This window comes from Plectropomus leopardus, chromosome 16, assembly GCF_026936395.1.
Source record: "Plectropomus leopardus strain MGB_pleo_1.0 chromosome 16, ASM2693639v1, whole genome shotgun sequence".
NCBI lineage: Eukaryota > Metazoa > Chordata > Actinopteri > Perciformes > Serranidae > Plectropomus > Plectropomus leopardus.
In genome coordinates this window covers 4,386,387-4,403,356 of record NC_142191.1, presented here as the reverse complement: position 1 = coordinate 4,403,356, position 16,970 = coordinate 4,386,387, and the positions used below count along the sequence as shown (strand labels likewise).

At 40.5% G+C, this 16,970-nt stretch overlaps 1 protein-coding gene across 6 annotated transcripts in view; it reads right to left on the bottom strand.

Annotated features, from left to right (window-relative positions):
* The window catches only part of runx2b (RUNX family transcription factor 2b), a 68,521-nt gene that overhangs the window by 9,738 nt on the left and 41,813 nt on the right, over nucleotides 1–16,970 (bottom strand). For all 6 annotated transcript variants that reach the window (XM_088089297.1, XM_042503362.2, XM_088089296.1 and 3 more), the window contains one exon: nucleotides 3,918–4,085. In XM_088089297.1, coding sequence (XP_087945423.1) covers nucleotides 3,918–4,085 — 168 coding nt within the window. The remainder of the gene's footprint in view (nucleotides 1–3,917; nucleotides 4,086–16,970) is intronic.

Sequence of the window (16,970 nt, the reverse complement as noted above, 5' to 3'; positions counted from 1 at the left end):
AGTGAGGAAAGGAAAAAAAAGCAAGGGGAGAAAAAATAGCCCAGAAAGACATACAAAGAGAAAAAAACAGACAGGAAAAGAAAGAAAGAATAATTACTAGTGGCCAATCTGCTGGTTTAAATGTGCTATATTTTGGTATAATGGGCATCAAATTAAAATAACATTCTCAACAACTGTAGACATTATTAGTGTCTGTTTCTGTGTCCTTAGATTTAGAGGTAAGTATCAGTTGGCCCTGTTATGCAACATCCTCCATAATGACACATCTAATGTTTACCTTCGTAGAGAAGATCTTCCTGTTTGCCTCATAAAACATTGTGCTTGCAGCTGAGGCACAGAGAGCCTTGCTGGCACACACCCAGGGCGTAAACACACCAGCACACAACCAAGAAAATAAGCACTGCGCACACTTTACTGTGTGTGTCTGTGCTGCAAAAGTATTGTAGAGCGTGAAACTTGGTCGATATTGCACTGTATGTGGGCTATTGTTATGAGTTTTAATGAGATAATATAATCAAATGATTCACAACCAGGGCAGCTGCCAGGGAACGTATAGGAAGACTGAGAAAGACTCGCTCAACTAATTTAAACAAGTAAAATATTACTAAAGATTTGATTAAAAAAAAAAAAAAATACTGAGTTAGCTGTAATTCCTGAACGTCCGTGAAAAGTTATTAGCAAACCGAGAGATCAAATGTTAAACAGTTAACATTGAAAGTAATGGAAAAACTGTTGAAATAGTTAGCTTAAAGATATAGATTAAACAGCTCAAGTTGTCAAGCAAAAGTAAAAGATAAACAAGTGAAAAAGTTAAAAAGAATGGCTAAATTAGTAAAACAGTTAGCTGAAAGTAACAGGCAAACTGTTAAAAATAGTTATCTAAAAGTAACAGAAAAACAGGTGAAATTGTTAGCTAAAATAATGGCTAAACAGTCAAAATAGTTAATGTTAGCTAAAAATAACGGATAAAGAGTCGAAATAGTTAACGTTAGCCGAAAAAAACAGATAATGAGTCAAAATAGTTAACGTTAGCTGAAAATAACGGATAAACAGCTGAAATAGTTAGCTTTAGCTAAAAAAGAAAAAAAGGCTAAACAGTTGAAATAGTTAACGTTAGCTAAAAGTAACAGATAAACACTTTAAATAGTTAACATTAGCTAAAAATAACGGCTAAGCCTGTAATAGTTAGCTTTAAGTAATGGAAAAACAGGTGAAATAACTAAAGTGAGACAAACAAAGTTAAAATAGCTGAAAATAAATAATAAAAGGTTGAAATAATGAGCTAAAAGAAGACTAATGGTTAAACTGGTAATAGCTAAAGTAAAGGCTAAACAGTTGAAATAGTTAACGTCAGCTAAAAATAACAGATAAACAGGTAAAAAAGTTAGCTTAAAGTGATGGAGAAACAGGTGAAATAGCTAAAAGCAGGATAAACAGTAAAAATAGCTTAAAATAATGCATAATCAGTTAAATTGTTTGATAAAAGTAATGTATTAACAGTTGAAATAGTTGGAAGTAATGGATAAAAAGGTGAAATAAAAGTAATGGATAAACAGGCTAAAATTAACAGAGGAAATAACTACAAGTAACAGATAAAAACTTGAAATGGCAAAAAGTAACAGACAAACAGCTGAAATAACAGGAATGGATAAATTGGCCACATAATAAAAGTGATAAACACATGGTGAAATTAACTAAAAGTACTGACTAATGGTTAAACATCCAGCAACCACACCCAGACAAACATGACAAACTGACCTCATTAACAGTTAAATTGAATGAAAACATTGATATTCACTTTTTATAAGCCTTTTTAAATAATATCCAGAGTAAAATCAATTTAAACAAACGTTTGGTACATGACAGATGTGGTGCTGATGAAGGGTTAGGCCTACTTAAGTTCATGTGACAGGCCTGTTGGGGTTCGTCAGACAAAAAAGTTGGGATCCTTCGCTCTAATTCAAGCAGTACTTGAGTTTTAAGTTCTACTTGAGAAGTAGTTTGCTCACAAGCAATTAATGTCCAGTCCAGTGAATAATCCTCCCTGCTCTCTTCCACACTGCCACGCTGTTTAACCATCCCTCAAACGATCCTCTAAGTAACACCACAGCGCCATGCCAGAGAGTAACGAAGAGCTAAATGACGACCTGTGACGAGCCTCCGCAGGTGTGGGTGATCAGGTAGCAGCCATCGCAACCGTGAGAGATGGTGTTACCTTCTAGGATGCAGATTGATGGAGTGACGGAGCAGAGAAAGACAGACGATCTCAGAGGCAATGTAACATATTCTGTGGTCCCACGGGACAGGCACATGGCTCCAGTTAGGGTTTGATATTTCACGTTACATATAGTAAATGTGAGTCAGCCTGCTGGCTCATGCAGTGACACCCTATAAGACATTGCTCAGATGTGTGGTGCATGTTAAAGGAGGTTACCTACTTCAGAAATTGATGTTTTATCTGGATTTTTTTGGCAGTTTGGGTTTAAAATACAATGCAAAAAAAGTATCTTATCTTTCAATACGAACACAAAATGCAAGGCTAGGTAATCTGTCTGAAATAATATTTTTAAGAATATTTTCTGTAAATGTAAAAATCGCAATATAGCCAAAGTACAATGCCAAACTGTTGTGCATTACATAAAACAAACCTCTCATCACATGCAAAGCTAAAAAAATGTAATGACTCATTCTGTTACGTTTTAACCCTTTGTCCCCTGCAACAGAAATGGTCTGACGGTTCCTTCTTTGGTATATTTCTGATGTCATTTCTTTGAGTATCTTCAAATGCTTCATATCCCGTTAAAGCCGTACAACCTAAGCTAAAAAGTTATTCAAGTCAATAAACCATAATAATATATAAAAGGTTTTAAATTGTGTTATCCAAAAATCTCATGGTTATTCATTGGATTTTTTCAAAATGTTTCTAAATGTAGAGACATAAACTTTGTCTTACCACTGGATAAGTTATTTTAACTATGTATTGTATTGTTTAGTTTTTCAGATATGCAGATTTTTATGAGGCGTGACGGATTCATCATTCATTCCTTTAGCGCCACCATGCAATTTCCCGTGGTTTTGCACCACACATAGCATAGCGCAAAAATGTCATTACAAGCGTGTAACATGATGATATGCAAGACAGAAGCCTTGGCTTTCTACTGAAAAAAGACTTATTGTTTTATGGTTTTTATTTTAGATCCACAGAAAGAGTAAAAAAAAAAGACTTCTCGCAGCCGTTACAGGGAATACGGGCCCAATTATGATGAAATACCATGTTTGCATGGCGCGTAAGGTAATGAAACGTAACATCATGACGTAATTACAGGGAAGACAAAAACCTAGCTGTCTGAAATGAATGAATGCTTTAGCTTTTATGGTTTTTATTTTAGATCGATTTAAACAAAATCATGCAAACAGCAATATCCCGCAGCTGTCCATGGCACGTCTGTTTCAATTTAAATTTTCTTAAAATTGTTTCTAACTGGCCATAGATCGTGTCATAATAAAAGTCCATATATGGTGAATAATTGCCAAGCTTTAAATTAAATGTGTATCCATGGGACCAGGCCATAAAAAAATAGAAAAAAATGATTGGTTAAAGCCTAAAATTATTTATAATCTGGATAAAAAAAGCTTTCACTGTTGACTGCAGGGAAATGAGGTATCATTTCACTGTATGACACCTCTAAGAGGGGACACACACTTTGAAAAACACTTGTGATGCTAATTACCTGTAACGGTAAATAAACAGGTTTTGTATTTTAAACTCATTTTAGTAACATGAGACTTGAAGCTCTGTCCACTTTTGACCATGAGGATCTTTCACAGGGGGTCAGAGGTCGAGATCAGCTACATGACGCTGCTCTACGACACTTCAGGAGGGTGGAGTCTCTGTGATGATGTAAGCGGGGGCTCACCTGTTATCTGCGTCTGTCCCTGCGGGTTGAAGGAGTTGGCCCCTGCGTTGAGAGGTGGCCGGGGGCCTTGAGTGGGAACGGCCACCCTCACCCTCATCCTCTCCAGCTCACTGAGGCGGTCTGAGAAGAGACCGGTCTTAGGAGGGTCCTCCAGTTTCTGACGATGTCCTGTGGACACAAAAATGTTTCTTTTATTGGTGAGGAGGATTCAGGCTGCAGTGAAAAAAAATAATTATTTGCTGACAGTGTTTATTACTGCTGTGATGTTGCATGCAAACCATATTATCATCAATGTTTGATGAAAGACACAGACGCCGCTCAGCTCTGTACGATGTATGATTTGTTTGTTTGTCCTCTTGGCATGCAGTCTGACAGTTAATCTCCATAATGTACATTTCAGTGACTCAGTCCCTCTGTGTGCCATGCCTAGCTTGGTAAATATAGTTTGTGCTCGTAAACAAAGAGGAGCTAAAGAGAAGCATTTGGGAGAGGGATGCTACATCCTGCTAATTAACACAGACTTATGCAATTATCTCGCATCACCTCCCATGAGAGAAAAAAAGAGCAAAGACGGGTGAAAGGAGTGAGAAGCATGTATGTTTAACCTGAGGCTTCTTCCTCAGGTAAACACGAGCTCTCACGCCATCGCCCCATTATCCCCACAGGAGTCGTAACTTATGCCAAATAGAGTATATTATATCTTTCCCTGCATTCCTCTGCCAATACTTTTACACCCTTTATATCCCTGATTTTGCTCTCATCACTCTCTCAGGCTGCTAACTCTAAACCCTTTCGATATACAAACACAGCGCACGCACGCTGCAAACACATCCATCGTGCTCACAGTGTGTCGCTTGCTCTGCCTGAGCCATCTCGATCCCAGCAGCCTCATCTGCCCTGCAGTGGGAACCACAGCAAAACCTGCCCAGAGGCCCAGGTGTAGACCAGTTTAGAAAAGGTGGAGCCGAGAGAGAGGCCTGTGCACACACAGTCTTTTTTATCACTAACACAGGTTTGTGTCAGTGCGTCTGTCTGGTCTCGCACCAGCTCTCCTGTAAAGGCGGTAAAGTAAATATCAAACAGAGGAGAGTAGAAACTCCTGCTGTGCTTGGCCGAGCTCCAGTTGGCTCAGGCAGAAACAACGAGCTACTTCAGAATCCTGCCCAACCTGCCTGCTGCCTGGCTGGGAACAAAGGCCTGGCACTACCCCTGCAGGACTGGCTGGGTGTTATGGAGGGAGATGATCAGAAAAATGGTCATTACAACGATCAAAGACCGCAGAAAATTGCCTCACCGGGGGTCCTTACGGACTATTAGTCTAACATGTGCTGTAATGACCCCCCGGCTCAGGAGCTTTGTTGCATGACATCTCCACCTTCCTCTCAACCTGAGACACTTAACCAGCTTTGTCTGGGGGCCACATTTGTAAATAACAGGAGGCCAGGGGCCAGTCGCAGCAGCCCCAAACATATTTCTGAGATTTTAGGACATTTCTAGGATTTTAGGACCTTCCTAGGATTTTAGGACATTTCTTGGATTTTAGGACATTTCAAGGATTTCAGTGGAGGGCACCACTCCACTGACTCCACTGGCACCTTTTTTGATAAACAAGCTCTATTTTGATGCTGTTTTTTGCACTCTGGCACCTTATGTATAGTAAAAGTACAAAAAAAATTCCCAGTGCAAATCACTCTATCTTTACTGTGAATTAGAAAAAGGTTGGGGGGCCACCCAGCATCCTACTGGGGGTCAGATTTGACCTGTAGGGCGTAATTTCAGTGTCTCTGCTTTAGCCCCTTTGAAACTGCCTGTTCAGAGCGGGAATATTGTGCTGTCACTTTGCCTTGTCTTTCTGTATAAAAGGTACAATCACTCAATTTATGACAGCCTTTAAGCCTTTAACCTTTAAGCCGCCATAGAAGGCAGTAACTACACCAAAACAATGTCTGTACAATTTAGGACAGCCGGCAGTATAGATGTGACCTTTTGACAATGTTTTTGTGCGACCAGGGTCAGAAATTAACGCACATGCAGGTAGATTTTTCTGTCTGGAGAGTAAATCTCAGAGTCTGTCTGTCACAATGGTGGGTAAATGTTAATGTACCAAAACAGATACGTCATTTAAAAAAATATGCGGAGAGTTTCTATGACGTTTCGGTGTCTTTGGGATCGCACTGTTGTCTGTTTGACACTCACAGCAACAGGGTCTTCATGTTGCATTCAAGTACACCTCGTAACCTGTGAAATCTACATTGTTTTGTACAGCAAACAATGTGGACGCTGACTATGATGCATTCAAGTGCACTTTGCAAACTCAGTAAACGACCCAAACAGCCTAACGGTTGTATAAAAGGGAAAGCATATTACATTACATTTTTTTAAATCCCATTTAGCTCTACACAGAAAGATGTTCAAAATTCAATTTAAAATCAAATCAAGATACCAACATGCTTTCCAAAATTATTAACTGGAGAGGCATGATGTTCCCATCGTTGCCTAAAGGCTGAGGCATAAAGAGGGGACTTAATAGCGGCATTATAGCTCGATCTCAGTGAAAAAAGTGTCCTCCTCTCTGAGGATTTCATGTCATTCTCACCGTCAAATAAATACCAAATGACAACAAAATAATATTTTAAAGACTGCCTCCTCCTCTGTGTAGCATTTTTCCACTACTGCAATTCTGAAAAAAAAATATTTCAGCCACAGAAATGCTTTTATAAACCATCCGGCTCTTCACAACAAATTAATTTATTCTGGAACAACTGTTTGGAATTCGACTCTGCAATGTCTTGGCGGGAGTGAAAATGCAGCCAGTGACAGTCAGACAGACCATGATCTTTATTACGATGACGTTACCGGACTGGCATCATTATCCAGTTCAGAATAAACAGACATCATCCGCTTCTTCACATAGCTGCTCTGGTACGCGAGTAATATCGGCTACTTGAAAACCTCAGCTTATTGAAGTTTTTTTTTTTTTTCGCTTTATAACATAATTCATGGCCATATTTCATTAATAATATTTCTCCGTCGTTCCTGCGGATAATTTGTGCCTCTCGCTGGCATTCCTCGTCTCTCTGTGCAAGCTGTGCCCAGTCAATCATAGCGTTTCCATTTTCAACAGACCGAATTTCTATTCTAAAAAAGCCTCGGGACACAGTGCGGGCTTTGTGCACAGGCCGTCTCCTAGTGATGGGAATAAATAGCAATGGGAGACCGAGAGAGATGAGGGGAGACAGAGGGGGACAGACACGAGAGGGAGGAGGCACATGGAGACGAAGAGACCCTGATGACCAGTAAATTAAGAGCACTGGATGGGTCTGAACCAGTGAGGAGACGCAGAGTGCTGAGCAGAGCGAATGGTGAAACAGTTAGAGACGGTTTAGAATTTCGACATCTTTGAGGAAGATCCCAAAATACAGACAGATATTTACATGTATATTTAAGGAGATAAAGATCTGCAGAGCAAGCCAGCTCTGTCACTGCGAGCTTTAACGTCTCAGCTTCCACCCTGGAATATATTGTCAAAAAAACCTACGAATGCATCCCAATTTAAAGGAAACCAATGTATATTTTCAACTTATAGGAATGCAGCATGTCAACCACCACATTAAGGTCCAATTTACACTCCAAACAGCCAGACCTCAAGTCCATTAGTTTAGCCTGCCTTGACAGTAAATACAGTTCTTCATGAGTTAATTACACCTTTTAGTCGACAACTGTTGCCAAACACAAGACGTCTCAGCTGTTTTATCGGAACCCTAGCAGGGCGGAGGAATGAGCCGGGGGTATTTAAAGGAGCGGGAAAGGCGGATGATTTCACTGCCGTAGGGAAAGTCCCTGAGATTCCCATCATCCCTGTGAAAACAGCGGAGATTTTCGATAGCGCCTGCCACTTCCCTGCCCAGCCAGCGGCCGGAAACATGGACAGATTCAGACCAGATGTGAGCAACTTGCGCACACACACACGGAAACACACGAGAACGGACGTATGCAAGCACACGTCTGCGCATGCAATCATGCACATTTGCACACATGCATCATGCATACACCCACATAGAGTGCAAGCTCGTGCACACCCACACACACTCTAAAAAAGATTAGTAATGATTAGATAACACCTCTATAGATAGTATCTCTAATCACACAGTTGCACACTGATCCTAGAATAGTATTATTTCAGCCGTCCAAGAGACATAAGTCTGGATTCAACTGGCCCCTGCTGATCTGATAACAGTTAGTAAGAGCAAGTAGACAAACAGAATATAAGTCCTCTGTAATTAATGGCAGCATTAGATTGGATCTGAGTCTGAGCGCAGAGATCTCTGACGAATAGTGAGCTGTTGCTTCATATGTCCTGGCTGAAAAAAATCCTCAAATATCCACTTTTTTTTAAGTAGGGAAAATTTTGCTTCGGGATTTTTACACCAATTTTGTCTGGGATCAGTCTGGTTTCAACCTGGGTGTCCCGAGACCCGATAAATATCTGCAAAACCCCTTAAAGTCTAAAATTTCAAAATTCACCACCAAATCGGCCCAGCTCTCACCACAATTATAATAATAATAATAAGCAGGGACTTGATGAAATCAAACATAACTTAATAATATTAAATGTATTTAGATATTGAAACTAAAAGTACAAGTAAATTATTGAATTAAAAAAAAGCAAGCAGTCAGAATTTTGAGGATTATGACATTTACTTTTTTGTAACATAAACCACCTTAAAAATGGATGACATTAGACCTAAAGAAAAGCTTTTTTCACAACTCTAAGATTTCAAAAACAAATTCATTTTTCCTTCCCTCCCTTTCCTTCATTCATCCGTCCATCCCTTCCTCAGTTCTTTCCCTAATTTGCAGTGCATAATTAAAATGCTTTGGGTAAATGTAAAAGTATATATTAAGGAAATGCAGTGAAGCAAAAGTGAAAGTTGGCAGAAAAATAAAAACTCGGGTAAAGTACAGATACTCCAAAAAACACTTAAGTACTCTAACTAAGTATTCTGACTTCTTTACATTACACCACAGTTGTTAACCTAACCTAACCTAACGTCTCCTGGCTTCATTTTTGCTGCACAAACTAGAAAGCGGAGTCGATTCTCAGGTCTCAGCTAGGAAAAGTCCTGAGATACCTTTAAAGACCCCCCTCAACCCCGGCAACACATCAGCGATCACTACAGACACATCACTCGGAAACTCTCGTGCCTGCAGCCTGACTAAGTAACATGTGAGGAAAATGCGTAGCGCCAGAAAATCCTGAATAAATGGGATAATTTATAAATTTGGTGTCACGTCATGCCCTCTAAGCCCTTCAGGCTGGTTTATGATCACTGGGTGAGCTGGGATGAATGTATCTTTGGGGCTGATTCAGAAAAACCCCCGCGCTCGTGGAGCCTGGGTTGAATCAGCCAGTCTGTGTTTGTGTGTGTGTGTGTGTGTGTGTGTGTGTGTGTCAGTCATCTCGCAGTGGAACGGCCAGTAAAGTCGATGAATGAATGCTCCGGGTCCATATTTCACTTTTTTATTTGGAGCCCTCACAGTGGCCATGTTGTTTTTGTGCGCGGTCAGAAACAATGAATTATTTCAGGTGGCAATCTGAAACTGGCAGAGCGTGGCTCGAAAGGAAAAGCGCTGAGTGGGTGACAGCCAGGCGCCCGTCTACCATGGGGGTCTGGGATAAAGGGAGACGGGGGGAGACGAGAGAGAGAGAGAGAGAGAGGAGGGGAGATAATAAAAAAAAGAGAAAAAAGAGGAAGAAGTGAAAAAGAGAGGAGGTGCGGGAGATGAGGGAACGAGCGAAGGAGAGGAGACGGAGAGAAAAGGGGGAGCCAGGCTGTCGTGGAGCGCTGCCAGCCGTCTGTGTGGTCCATGCGTTCCAGCCTGGAGGAAGCAAGCCAGGCAAGGGAAGGGCACACACACACACACACACACACACTTACACACAGACGTACACACACACACACACTTACACACAGACGTACACACACACACACACTTACACACAGACGTACACAGCAATTCCCAAAGGCGAAACATTTATTGAACACAAAAACACATTATATACACACTTGTACGATAAGTTTAAATAGCACACACAGTTTGGCTTGTGTGTGCCGCACCTCTCCGCTCACATTAAAGCGTTTTGAGTCAGACCAGAGGAGAACAAATCTGATGTTTTTTTACTGCAGCTCAGGGCCAACCACCTCTGGACCCCCTTTCATAATCTTTATCTCTCTTTATGATTCACTTTCTGCCTCCCTTTCTCACTCTCCACTCTGCTGTCTTCCTCTGCGTCTCCCCCTCCCACTGAAAGATTTTGTGTTTTGCGTTGTAAAGGCCTTGGCACCTCTTCAAGGAACTTCATAAGACATTCAACTGACTGACTGCCTCTGGAAAAGCCTGCAGTCTTTTTTTTCTCCCCTCTCTTTCCCCCCTCCCTCCCTCTTTTCATTCCTTTTCCTGCTGATGTTTGGGTGGGTTTTATTTGTCCGGCCCTCATTGTTAAAAGCTGTTTCGAGCAAGGTGTGGGTGTGTAACTGTCTGCGAGGTAGAAAAGAGTTTTGAGTCTTCTTAAAGCCTCTTTAAGTACCTTTAAGTATATTCGATTTTTGGACAAGACATGGTAATCCAGAAACATAAAGGGTCTCATATTCATGGACACAATTCAAATAAAAGTTGGCTGACATTAAATAGTGTGGTACAATGTAATTAGTATCCGTGAGGATTGCAGCATTTAGCACTGAGCATACATATCTGTTGTCTGAAACAAAGCCCAGGCCTTATGCAGCAGGTAATAGTACCCTGCCAGTGCATGTAATGGCATGTGTGTGTGATGACACTGTTCAGAGGCTTGTTGGTGTCGTCATGACAGACATGTTAATGAAAGCGTCTCACTTACTCATACTTTTTTTCCAGCCTAGCAGCACTGAAGGTTGTGAGTGTTAATGTAGTCCAGCAAACACTACTATAAGGTTGTTAAGTTATGTGGGTGTTTGTCTGAGTGCATTTTGGTGAGTGTCAGTGCTGCATCTAAAACAATGGACTATACATCATCTTGTACTCCCAATCTCACTTGTGGTGTGCCACAAGGCTCTGTTTTAGGGCCTCTACTGTTCTCTATGTGCTTCCTTTTGGGGAGATTATTCAAAAATATAATATTAAAGGAACACTTCACCTCCTAAATGATAATTTCTCTATCAATTACTCACCTTGTTTTGCATTGAATTTAGAAGATTTGTTTTTTCTTGCATGCTTCCACGGTAAACAAATGATGAATTGAAGTCATAGGGGTCGACCTCTAATTACAGCTTAATTATATCAAAACATATGATTACAAAACTCTCACACAACTTGTGCAGTATGCTCCTAGTCTCATTTATCCAGTCTTATGGTTGGTACTTCCCAAACACATGCATTTTTCCCTTAAGTGGTAACCGGCACACAGATGTGTGACTCGTCTGTTTATATGGAAGTGTTTTAAATAGTTAATTTTTAGTAAAAATGCATGCACTGCAACAAATTTTCCTGCAAAATTACTGACAGCTGTAGTTGCTAGGGCTGGGCAATATAAAGACATTATATCGTATCAAGAAATGAGACTATATATCGTCTTAGATATTGAAAATTAATATATTGTGATATTTTTACAGCACTTTGTTACATTGTGTGTTAAGGAAGTACTGACTATTTGACTGGATAGATGAGTCTTGGATTATACTGCACGAGTCGTGTGAGAGTTTCTAAACGGATGTTTTGATATACTTGTGCTGTTAGTAATTGCTGACCTCTATGACTTAAATTTGTCAAGAATTTTCTCAGTTTTTGGATTCTCCATTCACAGTAGAGGCATGTGAGAAAAACATAGTTTACGTCATGAATTTAACATTACATGAGGTGAGTCATCGATATATAATTGGATATTTGGGGTGTGAAGTATCTCTTTAAGGTTCTTTTTTTATGCAGATGACATCCAACCGTACGAATCACAAATTCCAGGCTGTAATAGCAATCTTTATGAAATTTATGAGCTAGTAAATGGGAATTTTCTAAAAGTCCGCAAATTGTTACGTGATTGCTTATGTTTTTAAAAGTAACAATGAAAGTTTCTTTTTTGGTGGATGGTAAATTAATCCTTTGAACCCACAACAGTTGGCGCTTTATTTCTTTCAAAACCATGGAAAAGAAGAAAATGAGCAACCAAAGAATTAATAACAAAAGCTCAGCAAGAAATTTGTAAAAAGAAAAGGAACATTTCATGAAATTTAATAAGTTTCCTAATAATCCCAATAATTCTAATGCATAATTTTAAATATGTAATTTTTTTAATTTGAGAAATTTCTTGTAATTTGTGGAACATTTCTTACCAAGTTGCTTACTGCCTTTTTTCCCATGCTTCTGAAAGAAATCACACCAATTTTCTCAGGGTAAAAATCTTAGAAAAGGAAGAAAGAGAAAAGTAATGTCGCTCCAGGTTTCAAATGTTAATATATTGCCATTTTAGTCATATTTTCTATTATATTATTCTATTATTATTCATATTCTTTAAAATTTTATTATGTTTGAGGAAAATGTTAATACGCCCATTGCATCTTTCTTCTTGTCATTATACCTTTGCACTTCCTGCATTACTGTAGGTCGCTAAATTGTTAGCCTCGGTGGCTTCTTGATGCAGACAGTAGCGTCCAAGCTGTCATTGGCGAGCAGCTGTGTTCTCACAGCATAACCACTTGAACACCAAGCATACTGTGTACACAACTTCCCATGTCACAATCAGGAGCTCACAACTTCCACTTGAAAGCAGCATTATTCAGCTTCCTCTAAGTTCCTTTGCGAGCATTTTCATTCACATAATTTCCATTTTACATTAGTTTTTTCCTTTTATCTGTGTATTATTTTTATCTAAATTTCCTTATATTTCTGCATGTTTTTTCTTAAATTTTGCTCTGTGAATCACTTTGTAACTTGTTTTGTATTAATGTTCCATTTCAACATGCATAATGGTTAGACTGCTTTTTTATCCGATTCCTTTTTAGTGTCCTACCTTTGCATTTTATGTTTTATTTAATGTGTTTATTATCTTTGTTTACATATGTAATATTTTCCAATCTTACGTGTTTGTATTTTATATTTTTTTGTCATGTGTGATGTTATTTTTATCTTAAGCACAATGAGCCTGTCGTATGAAATGTGCTAAATGAATAAACTTGACTTGACTGTTGCGAATGTATACAGACATATATCTGCAAGTACTGTGCATATGTGTGTGAGTGTGTGCATGTGTGTGTGTCGCAGGAAGAGTTTGGCTTGGCAGACAGGTCCTCTGAACCACTAATATTGTCTGCAGGCCTGTAAGTAACCAGGGGCCTCTTCACCAGACTTGTTAACACCCTGACCAAAATCGAACCAAAACACGACCCTGTCCCCAAGCCCAAAACCCCCCAGACCCGGCGGCTTCAAACTCCCGAGAGCAGAGACGGGCCTGACCGCTAACCTCCACCGCTGACACAAAACTCACACACACACACACACACACTTTACACTGCACAGAAACCGCTGCAGTATGCCACAGCGAGACACAGTACTTGTGACGCCACAATGGTTTTTGTCACCTCCTATGTTTGTCTGTCATCAATTAACTATAATGAGAACAGTGGGTTTGGACAGAAAACCTAGTATATTGTGTTATTACGGCTCGGCTATTATCACTCAGGAAGTTTGTCTCAGCTGGCCACAGCCACCGTCAGGAGCAGCTGAAAGGAGACAGAACCACCTATAAAAGCATACTGGTTTAAACAACCACTCCCTGTCTATTAGCTCAAAATGACATTTAATGAGGCCTATTAGCTCCGCTCCAAATCAGCACTGTGGCTACACTAGACTAATGACACCAATAACACACGCTCTCTGCAAATCCTGTCATGTGGGTCCACACATGCATAGACGCGAGGCGCTGAAGGACACACATACATGCATTTACAATCGTACATCCATGCGAACAAACATACATGTGCACACGCTCGCTGAGCTGTTGGTGCAGTGGCAAACCACAGGGTAACCGAGAGCTGTCAAACGATTAAGCACAATGCGAGCCACAGAAACCGAGTTAGCCTCCCGCTAATAACACAGTGGCCAGAGGGACCTGACTAACCGCTTACCATACCCACACATACACTGCAGCCTCTGAGGAAAATCACACCACAGATCTTTAAACTCGGCCTCGCTGATATTCGTCACTCTGACCACGCAATTAATTAAACAGAGCTCAGCGCCACAGCTCGGAGATATGAGCCCAGTTCGTTCATGGGTGGTCCGACTTCAGCCCTCCCCAACTGATTTTAGACGTGGAACCGCTGGGGAAATGACATCCCTCAGAAAGACTCATATGGCTGCCATAAGGCTCATCAAACACGCCGACAAAATGTCCTTCCTGAATGAGACGCCCACATCCAGGCATTAACAGGGAGAAAAAACTGACAATAACAGAAAAAAAGTGTTAATTAAAGCATGGAGAATGGTTGCTAATTTTAGCCTTTTCAGCCCACATTGAAGTCTTGTGTTATTGTCAGCTTATTTTCCAGAAACACCACTGGCTACGGTTACATGCACACCAATATTACCCCATTATTCTGAAAACGACAATATTATGAATTTTGTGCAGGTTATATATAGGCAGCATATTTTGTTTGAAGTTTCCAAATCAGACTGTTTTCCACATTTGGCATTTTCTGATTAAGTCGTGTCGGATATTTCCGTATAACACTGGTCTTAAGTGCACTATTTTATCTATTATTAACAGTTGGATGACCTCTGGCATATTTCCAAACAGTTTTATTTTTTTATTTATGTTTAAGATTATTATTACTTATTTATCTACTTGTTGGCTTTTGCCTTTATTGACAGGACAGATTGAGCGTCAAAGGGGATACAGGGGATGACATGTAGCAAAGGGCCACAGGTCGGAGTTGAACCCGCAGCCGCTGTGGCCAGGCCCTTGTACATGGGGCGCCCACTCTACCAGGTGAGCTACAGGGCGCCCCCAAAATGATTTTTAACATGATTTTAATCAACCACTACTAAAAAAAACTTATCTGGAACCTCTTTTACTCAGTAATTATCAACCAACCTCTAAACTTTGATTTTTATCTAAGGTGCTGGTGAAGGTTATTTCATCCTAATTAATCTTTCATATAAATAGTAAGAACATTTTTTGCAGTTTTCAGCCTGTTTTTTGATTCCACCATAGCACAGAGACGGCCCTTGTTAAGGTTTGCAAAGACTTACTTTTAACAGCTCCTTTTTAAACTTTACTTTATTCCCAAGTGTTTATTTATGATCACTGTGATGTTTGCATTTTATTTTTGTTCTTGTTTTATTGCTGCCTTGTTTTCATCTGCTGCTTTTCTGAAAAGCACTTTGGAACCATGTAAAGAAAGTGATATGTAAATGAAGTTTTTAAAATTGTTATTATTATTACTATTGTTAATGGTAGTAGTAGTATTAAGCAGCAGTCAATTCCAATTTTCAGTTATACTGCAGTTTGTGACACACTGCCTTTTGTCTGTTTACAGTCGGCTCTGTGTGTTGTCATGGATACGTTGTACACAAACCAGCTTGCCCACAGTTTGCAAAGCTTTGGGGTAAAGATGCATGTGACAGAAAATCCCAAATTTCTGGTCGGAAGAAGAAACACAGCTGTTTTTTAAACATTATGAAAGACTAAGATATCAACATGTTTTTGAATACGCGCAAATATCACAGCAATGCCTTTTTCTAGAAGGTGACAGAAGAAAGAGCCCAACAAGTTTGCCGAAAAAGTTTTGATGCAAAGAAACAAAATGACAAGCGGCTGCAGCTTTCATTATTTTGATGTGATAAATGACATGTTTGGACACATTAATCAAAGTATGCACGGCTGCGTGTAAACAGGAATATTTGTGGAATATTCATGTTTATTAGACATGTAAACAGCTTAGTAGGAATATTGTCTTTTTCGGGCAAAAAGTGGATTATTTTGTGCATGTAAACATACTCAGTGTGTGTTTTTTTGACAGAGAAGGACCACAGAGTGCCAGTGTATGTCAGACTTAAGACAGCCTACTGTTCTTTCTCCGCATGTCTCTGTGTGGACCCCTCCCTGTAGGGGCCCGGTGTACCACAGGCCTCCTAATTACCCACTCGTTTAACACAAAATAGAGCTGTAATGGCCGACAAAGCCCCCCCCACGCATGTGTCAATGAAGCGTTCACAGATAGAATCACAGTTTCGGAGACAGCCGGTGCTCTCAGCTCCGAGGCTCTCCGTGCTGAAAACCTGGAGGAGGGGAGGTGCGGTTGAGAGGGCACATGTGTGTTTTGCCACCCTCCGACCTCGGCTTAATGACCCTGAGAGGGAGACGTGTTCTGGCTGTAGTTTCTGGGTAAATTACACCGCCACTGCAATTCTGACCACTTAACAGCAAAGCAAAGAAGTTCAGGGGTTACGTATGATGACATACTCTTTATGGCTTAAATTACTGTCCTGAGACTGAAGTTAGAACATGCAGGCTCGCACCGCAAATTGAGAAAATAGAAGGGAACAATGGCTGGAAGTGTAAAGCCTCTTCAAAACGCCACGATCCCCTCACCTGGAATCAGGTAAAGCTGCAGTTTAGTCACTCAGATTCACTTCACAATGTGGAAAGCTCTCTGGACACGACTTTGTAGAGACCAAACCGGGGGCTTTTCTAAACAATTTCTGCTCCAGCTCCCATCTGCTCGCCACCAAATAACAGGACTTGTTTGAAAGTCATCTGACGGGGGACAGCAGATGCACAGGAAATGCTTTTGATCAAACAAGATGGCTTGAGAGCGAGGAGGAGGAGGAGGAGGAGGAGGAGGAGGCGGAGGGAAAGAAGTGGGTGTGATTGCGAGTACATGTGCGTTTTGACGACAAGCATGTGCCTTTGTTTCGAGGGGTGCGTGTTGATGAACGCTGAATGTCGAGCGTCTGAGGCATTTTTTGGCACCGCGGGCAGGTTTTCCTACTTCGGAGACTGATGGTGGTACTAATCCTACT